Raw genomic sequence first — 13,544 nt, 5'->3', positions numbered from 1 at the left:
ATATCATATATATCCCATCGTAACTCTAGTTTTACTTTGGTATTTGTAGTTAAAAGACTGTACCATGCATTTTACCACAATAACTATGTTTACTGTGTACTCTTTAGTTAGCGCAGTAAACACATCACTTGCCACGCCTTTAATACATTTTTGTAATGTAATTCTTTCTTTTCCTTTTTTTTTTTTGCAGTTTCTTCATATCACATACACCTCCATCTCCTACAACAACATTTAGTTTCCAGCAGCTCTTTATGAATAAATTTCTCTCTCTCTCTCTCTCTCTCTCTCTCTCTCTCTCTCTCTCACCCATTTTCCTTGCCTATTTTTCTGTTATTCATAATTCAATTACACATATTTTTCTTTCTTCCTTTCTCTTGTTCATCATGGCATATTTTCAAAGCGCAGAATAAAATTTTGTTCAGTTATGTCAGGAAGCTGCTAGTATTAACATGAAACATGAACTCGAAGCTTAATGCTGAACTTGAAGAAGTTGCCAAGGAAGCTGAAATCCTTCAAAGGTTCAACACTTTACATGTAATGTTAAAGAAATTTAATTATAACTGATTTACTTTAATTAATGTATCCTTACTTTGTGGTAATAACCTTCCCTACCCTTATGCAAAGAAAATATATTCCTAATATATGAATGATCAATATTTGAAAATTTGAAAATAAAGAATAATATAATTTAACAGTGTTTGGCAGGGTTTTAGCTGGGGTCAGCGGGGCCCCGGTGCAGGTTGTACCAGTTGGAAGTGTTTATTTTGTATGTTCGTTCTGTTTATTTGTTTGTGTTTCAAGTTTGTAAGTGTCCAGGTACAGAAACTGAATAATTAAATGTAAAATAGCACTGTAAAAATTAAAAATACAGTCAAACCAAAATTTATTCAGACACCTTCAACATTTCTAACATTATAAGTTTATTTGCTATAGTTTAAAAAATGGTAATAAAATATTACAAGAATTCAGAGCTAAACTGTCAGAACAAATTAATCTTGATAATATCAGATAACTTTGATAGAAAGATATGTAATGGATTACAATCAAACAAAACTTCAGATAACTGTCAATACTTTGTTGACCAATTACCATGCAATGATTAATTTTGTTCAGTATGTTGTGTGAAAAGGTTGCATTAGCAATTCCGGAAAAAAAAAAAAAAAAACATGGTCAAAGTTTCTGGTAACTAGTCCAACTCTCTAACCATTAGGCCACAGCTGCCCCTCTTATTTTGCTATACTCACTTACATACATTAATTAATAGTGTCCTGCACGTACTAGTTAAAATAGAAATCAATATTTCTTTCTTTCATTTCATTTTATTTTGTTTTTTTCATTTTTTCTTGCAAATGTATTAACATTAGAGCAGCTAGTAGCAAAATAAGGCGCGGTCACTTTAAGAGACTATGATAATATAATACACAATACAATATAATATACGATTTTTTTTCCTCAGCTGTTTACTTTCACTTAAGACATAACCATATCCAAGACGGGTATTTTCACATATTTTTATGTATTTGTCTGTGAAAGAGCAAAAACAGACAAATTCGGTGTTCAAGTGTTTTAAGACGTCTCTCTCTGCGTGAGCCTGAACACCAGAACACCGCGGTGCTGAATTGGGCTCTTACACATCCTTTTATTTTTGTTTAAACTGCGATTTGTTGTTGTTTGTTCAGGTGCAGGAGGGACTTAAATGAGATCAGGAGAGCTCAGTTCATTGTTGCTGTCTGTGATGCGCGGCTCTCTCTCCGCCGACTCCGCGTGCGAACCGAGCACGACGCGCGAGTAACCAGCTACGCTACTCAGTTCAGCTTTTCCGTGTCTTAAGTGCTTTAAAGTCTTTTGAATTGTTAAATTTGCAAGTGTAAAGGCTTAAAACACATGAAAATGATACACCTTCATGACGACTGCACGCAGCAGCGTTCTGTCAACTGTCCTGAGCGCCTCTTTAGACTAACCACAGCCAGACGGTCGAGATCGCCCCCTCAGCAGTGGGTCCCTATTATCGTCACCACCTTTCACCCCACTAGAGACGGCCAGATGTTTGGCCAATCATCATCCTGACCACAAACTCTACTCATCTGCACAATGGTAACCCCACAAACTTACACCCTTTTACATTTCAAAACAATACAAGATTAAACACTAACAGATATCCCCCTATATTAATACTGAGCAAAAGAACATGAAATAGCACTTAATTTTAAAATTTTAATTTAATTTTAAAACTTCTTTGGCAGTCTGAAGCAAAGCATGCTGGGAAATAGAAATCTGCTTTAATTCTTTTTGTGAATGTGTGTATATATGTGTGTACTTACATTCACATATGGGAACATATATGTGCAATACATACTCAATAGAGGATCAGACAGTTAATATTTTTAAATATATTTCTATCTATCAATAATATAAAGCTATATATTGTCAATGCATATATTGCTGTATATAGAAAAATATAAGCACTAGTTTCCAATATATGAATATGTATTATGTAATAAATTGCATTATATTTTACAGTATGTTTTCCAAACAGTTTTGTTCCATAAGTGTATAGAAAATCAGTCCTGTTGGGGATGAGAATGAACATGGCTATCTTGTGCCCAGACAGAAAAGAGAGAAAGTGCATATTCCCATTGGTATATCTGTATTATGTATTCAAACAATGCAGTAGTACAGGATTTGATGTACTCTATTCAAGTCATCAATTATCATCTCTCCCATATTTTTTTATACTGTAGCTCCTAGAATGGGTAAATCAGCTGTGCATTACTTCTGGAATTCAGTACTGCCACCTGCACCTGTATTTACCAAAACTATTTTCTTATTGGCTTATTGTTTTGTCTGATTTTTTGAAGGAGGATGAAGTCAGCTGATGGAGAAATGAAGAATTAGGCATGTTGTAAATGAAGATGCAAAAACCTCTAAAGTTCTATCTGAAATTTTTGTCTAAAATGAAAAAGGTTCAGTGATTTCACTTTAATGGCAATAAACGGGACCTTTTCATTGCCATTACAGCAAAATAACAGAATGCAACCATAGGAACCTGATAAAAATGCTAATTTTAGAATAAAATTTCAGATAAAACTTAAAGCTTTTGCATTTTGAAGTCTTCTTATGTACTAAGAGTTTTCAATACATTTCTGATTTGTTATGGCTGCTTGTATTATGTTCTTATTTTCTACTTGTACAGAAAGACTGCATCAAGAGGTAGAAGTGGTAGCTGGTACTAAAAACATTTGTCTTCACACACTTGTTCAGTTTGTGGGTCTGAGGCCAGAGATGGTGGAGTCTTTGTTGGTGTATTGAGTATTCAATGGCCATCAAGTGCAGCACTGCAACCTGAAATTGTGAAGACTGCATTCCCAAACAGCTCTGTGACAGCGCTGATGTTACGGCCCATAAAATACACTTCACAACTGAGAGCTAGTGTGGAGGGATTTTTTTTTTGGCCCATACCTCCAACAACCTTCAACAGGAATCAGTGGTATGTCCAGTATTCTAAATAATATCATATATTGTTTATTTATTTACAACACTCTAAATGATTTTGTGATTTTTTTTTACGAAAGCACGGAAGACCGTCAGGGTCACCAGAGCCATTGCTCTCACCATTACCATCAGGCTAATGTTATTGCAGACCCCGCACCAGCAGCCTGCGAGACAAGTTTATCTCACACGCAATCAGACTGAACTGAACTCGTAACAGTAACACCAAACACACCCCACCAGCCTCATGTGCACTGCACCCTATCACGTACACTGACTGGACTCTGATTCACTATTATTCTGGACCCTGACATTCTGTTTCCAATAAAAAGCTAAAACAACAGATTTGCATTGTGGGGTCAACCTGATTCAACAATAGATTTGTTGATTACGGATATTTATTTATTTTAACACAGTTCACAGTAGAGACTGGAGTCTTGACTTGAGGAGAAATTAATATAAGTAGACATGCTAAGACTGGAAGTTGGCAAGTAAAGGGGTGGAAGCAGATGTGCAACACGAGACGCCAATATTTTGAAAGGGCTGGTTCCGGCCATTGGGTTTGATATTAAGAGCTGATGGAGAAAGGCTAAGTAAACTGTGAGAAATCCTGCAAGACTATGGAAAGCCATTGTAACATTTAATCTATAAGCCATACTAGTATCTTTTTTTCATGTTACTAGTACTTATTTTTTAGATACTAATATATATATATATATATATATACTAATATATATATAATATGCTAAGTATCTCTCTGGGAACTCCTTCAAGACTGTTGGAAGACCATTTCAGGTGACTACCTCTTGAAGCTCCTCAAGAGAATGCCAAGAGTGTGCAAAGCAGTAATCAAAGCAAAAGGTGGCTACTTTGAAGAACCTAGAATATGACATATTTTCAGTTGTTTCACACTTTTTTGTTATGTATATAATTCCATATATAATTCCACATGTGTTAATTCATAGTTTTGATGCCTTCAGTGTCAATCTACAATTTTCATAGTCATGAAAATAAAGAAAACTCTTTGAATGAGAAGGTGTGTCCAAACTTTTGGTCTGTACTGTATATATATATATATATATATATATATATATATATATATATAATAATTGGCCAAATTGTGCAGCCCTACAAGTACAGCAAACCTGGTGTGTTATTTTTATTTATTATTATTATTATTATTATTATTATTAATACCTTTTGGCCTTCTTTTCAAATAAAGAAAATGTCTGAAAACCACAATGTTTGGATTTTGCGTGCCCTGTACAGGACATTAATATAAAAACATTCAGTGTCTGTAGCACCAGTGTGCCCTGTACAGAACATTCATGTAAAACTGCCCCGTACAGAACATTAATATAAAAACATTCAGTTTCTGTAGCACCAGTGTGCCCCGTACAGGATATTAATATAAAAACATTCAGTGTCTGTAGCACCAGTGTGCCCCATACAGGACATTAATCTAAAAACATTCAGTGTCTGGAGCACCAGTGTGCCCCGTACAGGACATTTATATAAAAACATTCAGTGTCTGCAGCACCAGTGTGCCCCATAAAGGACATTTATAAAAAAAAACATTCGGCGTCTGCAGCACCAGTGTGCCCCGTACAAGACATTAATGTAAAAACATTCGGCATCTGTAGCACCAGTGTGCCCCGTACAGGAAATTAATGTAAAAACATTCGGCGTCTGCTGCACCAGTGTGCCCCGTAAAGGTAATTAATGTAAAAACATTCAGTGTCTGTAGTACCAGTTTGTCCTGTACAGGACATTAATATAAAAAACATTCAGTGTCTGCAACACCAGTGTGCGCCGTACAGGACATTAATGTAAAAACATTCAGTGTCTGTAGCACCAGTGTGCCCTGTACAGGACATTCATGTAAAACATTCAGCGTCTGCAGCACCAGTGTGCCCTGTACAGGATATTCATATAAAAACATTCGGTATCTGTAGCACCAGTGTGCCCTGTACAGGACATTAATATAAAACATTCAGTGTCTGTAGTACCAGTGTGCCCTGTACAGGACATTCATGTAAAACATTCAGCGTCTGCAGCACCAGTGTGCCCTGTACAGGACATTAATATAAAAACATTCAGTGTCTGTTGTACCAGTGTGCCCCGTACAGGATATTCATATAAAAACATTCAGCGTCTGCAGCACCAGTGTGCCCTGTACAGGACATTAATATAAAAACATTCAGCGTCTGTAGTACCAGTGTGCCCTGTACAGAACATTAATATAAAAACATTCAGTGTCTGTAGTACCAGTGTGCCCCGTACAGGACATTAATATAAAAACATTCAGTGTCTGTAGCACCAGTGTGCCCTGTACAGGACATAAATATAAAAACATTCGGTGTCTGTAGCACCAGTGTGCCCTGTACAGGACATAAATATAAAAACATTCGGTGTCTGTAGTACCAGTGTGCCCTGTACAGGACATTAATATAAAAACATTCAGTGTCTGCAGCACCAGTATGCCCTGTACAGGACATTAATATAAAAACATTCAGTGTCTGTAGCACCAGTACTATATGCAAAATGCAAAAAAAAAAAAAAATAATTAAATAAAAGTTAACACAGCCCTGGTATGATATTTATTGTTTTTACTGGAGGAAAAATAGGAAAATAACAGTTAATAATATTGGTGTCTTATCTCCATCCTGCCACCACAGGTCACTCAAACAAACACATTAGGCTACAAAATTTATAGTGTTTACAAAACTGACAAAAATAAATTTTCTATGTGCTTGTGTACAAATAAGTGTTTCTTTTCTATTTGGTTTTCTCAAAAAAGTACATCCATCTCCTTGTTTTAGTTTCCAGTTTAATCTCTCTCCTATATGTTGCTGGCTCATTAATATTCAACATACGATTACCATACTGGGCAGAAATGCAAATTTAAAAAGTACTAGTATCTCCAAACACAGACAGATTATCTCTCTTTGAATCACTCTTTGCAGATGTTTTAGTCATTCTGTCAAAAACAAAAGAGGGAGTGCAAAAGCTCCTCAACATCATAGAGACAATTAGTTAAACATAATCAACCTATTAAAAACAAAAATAATAATTTTCAAAAGAGAAAATAAATACACTTTTCAGAACAGGAAATCAGGTCCTCCAACACACCCATGAATACACCTATCTGGGACTAAAAATCAGCTCAACGGGAAACTTCAAACTGGCTGTGAAAGAACTGAAAGCAAAGGCACTGAGAGTCTTCTACATGATCAAAAATACAATTCAGTATTAAATTCCAATTCAAACCTGGCTAAAAATCCTAAACGCAATAATCGAACCAATTGCAATATATGGCTGTGAGATATGAGGACCGCTAAAAACCCAAAATGTCTCTAATTGGGAAAAAGAAGAAATTTAAATTATGCATACCCAAAAGGTTTACTGTGCTTTAACAACAAATACCACAGTAAAACTACATTACTGTGGTAAACCCATTGTAAGTGATATGCTTACAGTGCTTTAACTACAAATACCACATTCAAAACTATGTTACGGTATTGTAAGTGTTACTGTGCATTAACTACAAACACCAGATACCACATGAAAACTTTGTTAATGTGGTAAAATCATGGCGACTGTTGTGTTACTGTGTTTTAACTATAAAGAGTACACAATAAACATAGTAATTATAGTAAAAGCATGGTAAGTGTTGTGGTTATTGAGGTAAAACTATGGTAAGTATTGTGGTTAATGTGATGTGATTGTGGTAGATGAAAGAATCACGCTTCCAGCGGAAAACTGGAGGCAAACCAAAAGACTGAATCTTTCTGTTAAAGCTTAGCCCAATGTAAAATCAAGGCCAGGATTTATACTGGACAACTTTATACTCTCTTCAAGTTGTTATGTTTTTCTGTTAACACATTACTTGAATAGGTGGCAACAATATTATAAGACAAGGAATATTCTAGGTTATAATATAAAGAAATATGAAAAAATGTTGCTGACATATTTACTTTCTTATAAAAAAAAAATGTAAACTGTAAAATAAGGTGAGGCGATTTTGAAATTATGGCTTCTACAACAGTGCACTCTTGTGTTCGAAATATAGAAGCGCACAAGAGATTGTTTCTCCGCACGTGCGCATGCGTAGAAATGCCAGCTGAAGACGTGCGTCATAACAGTTCTGCGCTCTGGCCGCATATGATATGTGCTTTGAAGTGACAGATTCTTATGAGTGAATTATAGAATCTTTGAACACATGTCTGTATAAAGTAATAATTTGGATTGATTGATTGATTGATTGACTGATGGATTTGTCAGTTTATTTACCAGTAACAGTGCTGTACTATACTCTACTGTAAAATCCAACAATGTACAGTCGTGGCCAAAAGTTTTGAGAATTACATAAATATTGGAAATTGGAAAAGTTGCTGCTTAAGTTTTTATAATAGCAATTTGCATATACTCCAGAATGTTATGAAGAGTGATCAGATGAATTGCATAGTCCTTCTTTGCCATGAAAAGTAACTTAATCCCAAAAAAACCTTTCCACTGCATTTCATTGCTGTTATTAAAGGACCTGCTGAGATCATTTCAGTAATCGTCTTGTTAACTCAGGTGAGAATGTTGACGAGCACAAGGCTGGAGATCATTATGTCAGGCTGATTGGGTTAGAATGGCAGACTTGACATGTTAAAAGGAGGGTGATGCTTGAAATCATTGTTCTTCCATTTTTAACCGTGACCTGCAAAGAAACGCGTGCAGCCATCATTGCGTTGCATAAAAATGGCTTCACAGGCAAGGATATTGTGGCTACTAAGATTGCACCTAAATCAACAATTTATAGGATCATCAAGAACTTCAAGGAAAGAGGTTCAATTCTTGTAAAGAAGGCTTCAGGGCGTCCAAAAAAGTCCAGCAAGCGCCAGCATCGTCTCCTAAAGAGGATTCAGCTGCAGGATCGGAGTGCCACCAGTGCAGAGCTTGCTCAGGAATGGCAGCAGGCAGGTGTGAGCGCATCTGCACACACAGTGAGGCCAAGACTTTTGGAAGATGGCCTGGTGTCAAGAAGGGGCAGCAAAGAAGCCACTTCTCTCCAAAAAAAAACATCAGGGACAGATTGATCTTCTGCAGAAAGTATAGTGAATGGACTGCTGAGGACTGGGGCAAAGTCATATTCTCCGATGAAGCCCCTTTCCGATTGTTTGGAGTATCTGGAAAAAGGCTTGTCTGGAGAAGAAAAGGTGAGCGCTACCATCAGTCCTGTGTCATGCCAACAGTAAAGCATCCTGACACCATTCATGTGTGGGGTTGCTTCTCATCCAAGGGAGTGGGCTCACTCACAATTCTGCCCAAAAACACAGCCATGAATAAAGAATGGTACCAAAACACCTTCCAACAGCAACTTCTTCCAACAATCCAACAACAGTTTGGTGAAGAACAATGCATTTTCCAGCACGATGGAGCACCGTGCCATAAGTGGCTCGGGGACCAGAATGTTGAAATTTTGGGTCCATGGCCTGGAAACTCCCCAGATCTTAATCCCATTGAGAATTTGTGGTCAATCCTCAAGAGGCGGGTGGACAAACAAAAACCCACTAAGTTTGAAAACTAATATTTATGTAATTCTCAAAACTTTTGGCCACGACTGTAGTCTATTCTAGATTGTTGGATAATTTTTTTCTTCTTCTTTTTTTTAAACCTGCAATACAGTTTATATATATATATATATATATATATATATATACCAGTTCTTTTGTAACGTTGTTTGTCTTTTGGCAGAACCATTATTGCTAATGTACTGCACACTCAGGCCAATAATGTTTTTTTTTATTTTTTATTTTTTTAAGGATGATGTATATTATCATTATTATTTATTTAATATTAATAGCAGTAATAATTAAAAACTAAAACTTCAGTTTCTCAATGCACATTTGAAAATTTTAATCTAGCCTATAGCTTTTGTGCAGTTTGTAATCGCCTACTGTGGCTTACTTGTGATTTCTTTATGTATAAAGAGACACATTTTTATAAGATCAAAAACACTTCATTAAGTTAAAATATGTTAAAAGTTTAAGATGGTGCATTGCATGTTGCACACTGCAACAGTGTGAAGTATCACAATATGGGTGCACTGTCAATTATTAATTCGACTTTATTTCTATAATTAAAATAAAGATTTATTAATTATGAATATAATAACTCTACAAGTGTATGATGTTTGTACAGGCGGGGCATGGCTTTGGAAAGGAGGGGGAAGGGGGCGAGGTGCTGTATGCAAACACGTCCAAGAGAGAGATGGCAACGTCAATGTGCGTAATGATGAGCCCATGGAACCGTCGGATGTGAAAGCGCTTCTTCCTCCCGTTGGCGATCTAGGTTTACATATCTGATCATCTGACGTTGCATCTCACTGCAATAGACCAGGAACCGAAGCAGCAGCTTAGAAATAATTAATAAATAAATAAAACCTTCAAGTTCTCTCCTTTCGGTCTACAGGAGGGACGAGAGGAGTCTGACAGCGCTTCCCCGCAACATCCTCTTCCTCGCGCTGCCGATTCCCCATCGCAATGGCTCTGACCATCTGCACCAGATTCACGGACGAATACCAGCTTTTTGAGGAGCTCGGAAAGTAAGTGCTGGCTTTTCTACCTCAGAATCATTGCATTCCTGTGCATTTGTTATATAATATGCTCGTCTGATGTTGCTGAACGCACAGTGAATGATGCACCTGCGACGCGTCTTCTGTTTGACAGCTCTGCTATAAATGCAGCGAACGCTTATAATAACCTTGCCGTAAGCGCTTGATTACATAGTCTATGTCTCAAACCCAGTGAGCTGCCAGCCCAGACGGCATTCTTTGACAATCACGAGCGCGTTTGGAACGGAACGGAACGTTACCAACGTGCCAACGATGGCCAAATTGCAGTGTATGTAGGCACCGCTCTAGGTTTTGTGACGCGGCCATTGTGATCATCACGTCAGATATCGGAACAGCTGGTATATAATGTACATTTTAGGGGGGTGGGGCTAAAATAGTAGAGAAATACTTATGGCAATGCAGTGCGACAACAATGCAGACACACGTTCCCGTGCCGTTGATTATCGCGTTGGGGATTCCTTGCGTTGCGTTTGACTGACTGGGGAGGGGGAGGGTGCTCAGAGGCCACATCGGTGGTCCCGATCTGTACGGGGTTCAGAAGATACCCTAGTACATTTCAGTGTGTGATGTATTTATCCCTACGTGCTGATGCATTCAGATCTAAAATGTCCCGGATTTAGTTCGTTTTTAAGCCCATAGTGACCTCAGATTGAAATCACTAAAATAACAGTCCGTACAAAATATGATGTTGTCGAAACGTCTCTGCACCATCTGCGCGGTGGCATCATGTATAAAGATTAGGCATTGCAGCTTGGCTCCCCGCTGTTACATAGAGATGCCTATTTTCTATTTGCACCATTTTATTATTTAATAAAATATGCAAATTATCATTACACATTGAATTATTTATTAACTGTACCCTCCATAATAAGGCGAAACAAAAGCTTTGGGGTACATGTATTTTTGCATACAAGTTAACCTCAGCCTTTCCAAACAACGTTTTACTAGTCAAAAGTCAGATTGAAAGAGAGCGCTAAATAGACGCTCGCAAAGACGCTTTTACCTGAGGAGGTTGCTATAGCAACAATACGCTGCTCGAGATTCCATTAGGAATCAGTATACCCTCACATTGACTCAACATACGTGCGCGTGTGTATACGGTTTCTATAAAATAATGATGAAATATTCTATAGATAAAATGTAGTTTGCACAAGGAAAGCACCTTTCCAGATAAATTATATGGTGATTCATATTTATTTATTAGACGCATTTTCAACAATATTTTACTGCAAAAGTATATGTACTTATATAACTTAAATATAGAAACTGTATCCATACATTTTATGTTTTTTAACTATACAAAGGATACACAGATTATATATTTATATATATATATATATATATATATATATATATATATATATACACACACACACACACACACACACACACACACACACACACACATACATACAGCAAATATTTTATAGTAATGTATTTTATACACACATGTCAGACAAATCCACATTGTGTAAACAAAATATAAAAACATCTCATCTCTATTTATTTTTTATATATTTTATTATATAAAAAAAATAGCATTTGGTTAGGTGATTTTACCTTTTTTTTTGCTTTTTTTTGGTAAAAGATTATAACTTTTTTTTTAAGTGAACAAGATTTTTTTTGGGGGGGGGGTGCATAATTGTCTCATTCTCTAAAGATGAGTGAAGAACAACCACACCAGAGAGGACATTTAAGGTGACGTGTAATTAACCCCCTCATTTCCAGCGAGCACACACAGATTTGGAGTGTGTATGTGGTTGTTGAATATGCTAAGCATTTTCAAAACAACTACACACGCTCATCAAACACACACGAACAAACAACTATGTAAAATCGTAGTTGTGTAACCTTGGAAGCGCTCAGTCTGTGCCTCCATCATGGCACAGATTCTGCTCTCCATGCCATATGCTCTATCTGTTCAGCATCAGGGCCTCGTGCCCATTTTTTTCCCTCACCGTCTTCTCTTTTTTCCCTCTTCTTCAGGGGCGCCTTCTCTGTTGTGAGGCGATGTGTGAAGATATCATCCGGCCAAGAGTATGCGGCCAAAATCATCAACACAAAGAAGCTGTCAGCCAGGGGTAGGTGACTTTTATTTAGTGTGCTGTGCTCATGTCATGTCATGCGATTTGGGACTTGAGTACAGTTGATGGAGTGTCTAGTGTAGACGAACATGGCAACGCTCTGATGTACTGTAAGAGCAGCACATCCGGTTAAACCCGGGATAATGCAAGAGACTATGCATCTGGGTCTCATCTGGAGCTCTGTGCGTGTGCTTTGACGTAACAGATGCTTAGGTCTAAGCATAGCTGTGAAGAAGCTGAAGGGATTATATGTTTGAGAACCACATATATCCACATATCTATATAAATGAGTGTTCTGCGATTTTTTTTTTTGTGTATAAACAGTAAAATGTGACGTGTGCTTATATATGTGTGTGCTTTTAATGGCTTTGGTTGGTCTTATCCCCTGTTGGAAAGTGAGCGACCCAGTTCTTTCAGATCCGTCAGTGTAATTGTTGCTGTTGGCCTGTTTGCCTGCAGGCTCTGCTGCTATAGGGCAAATCAACCAATCAGCCTCCTTCCTACCCTCAGAACAACCAGTCATTTCTGTTCTCCCACAGCATCTCTTCTCCTAAGAGCCAATCACATGACTCATGTTGCCTTTTTCTTTTTGCTTTAAAGTTTCACTTTTTTGAAGTTCGAATTTGGGAAGGGAATTCACAAATAGCTTCTGGATCATTAGGATTGAATTACACCCCTACCATTTCTGCACAGTGGGATTGAAATGGACACCTAGATTCTGGGATCAGTATCACTGTGCTGGTGCATGCTGGGATAGCGTTTCCAAAAATACAGCATCGGGTGGTGTGGCAGTTTATGTTGTATTCATATCCCTCTCACTCTCTCATATACTCGCTGAGCACTGCAGTGCTCCGCTGCACTGGATGCTGTTCCGTGTCAGAGATGGTCTTAACCTCTTTCCACGATAAGCCCAGTAATTGCGATTTTATGAGCACACACATGTATATAAATGCCACTACACACAGACACACACGCACAGTGACACAAGACACATCCTCGCTAGTAGGATCGTGACCTCCAGGCTTAGATTAATGCAGGGTAAAGGGTGACATTTAAGGAGGTGAAGTGATTACTGACAGGTCAAAATCTGCTGTTTTTCATTAACACCGTACACAGTTTTCTTCCCAAGTAAATTCATCTTGTGTTTGTGTGTTTTTGGAAAAAAGATACTGATTAATAGTGAGATTTTTTGTTGTTGTGTAAAAATAGAACAACTCAGAGGAGGATAATGACTGTAAACGAGAGAACTGGAATAAGTAAAAAGGCAAAAGAGAGGTCAACAAACAAGCTGAGTACAGACTGTTTATTACGTAAAGCAAATGCCATGCAGAAGAGCAGAGGCAATA

At 37.4% G+C, this 13,544-nt stretch overlaps 1 protein-coding gene across 11 annotated transcripts in view; it reads left to right on the top strand.

Annotated features, from left to right (window-relative positions):
• Positions 1 to 9,744: 9,744 nt before the first annotated feature.
• The window catches only part of camk2d2 (calcium/calmodulin-dependent protein kinase (CaM kinase) II delta 2), a 40,631-nt gene continuing 36,831 nt past the window's right edge, over positions 9,745 to 13,544 (top strand). For 5 of the 11 annotated variants that reach the window (XM_059553747.1, XM_059553745.1, XM_059553746.1 and 2 more), the window contains exons 1-2: positions 9,745 to 10,084; positions 12,101 to 12,195. In XM_059553747.1, coding sequence (XP_059409730.1) covers positions 10,023 to 10,084; positions 12,101 to 12,195 — 157 coding nt within the window. In that variant the 5' untranslated portion in view covers positions 9,745 to 10,022. The remainder of the gene's footprint in view (positions 10,085 to 12,100; positions 12,196 to 13,544) is intronic. The other 6 variants (XM_059553753.1, XM_059553752.1, XM_059553751.1 and 3 more) reach the window with 2 other exon arrangements.

Source organism: Carassius carassius, chromosome 7 (genome assembly GCF_963082965.1).
Source record: "Carassius carassius chromosome 7, fCarCar2.1, whole genome shotgun sequence".
Taxonomy (NCBI): Eukaryota; Metazoa; Chordata; class Actinopteri; order Cypriniformes; family Cyprinidae; genus Carassius; species Carassius carassius.
Note: the sequence above shows the minus strand (reverse complement) of the source record. Positions and strands in the feature narration are given on the sequence as shown.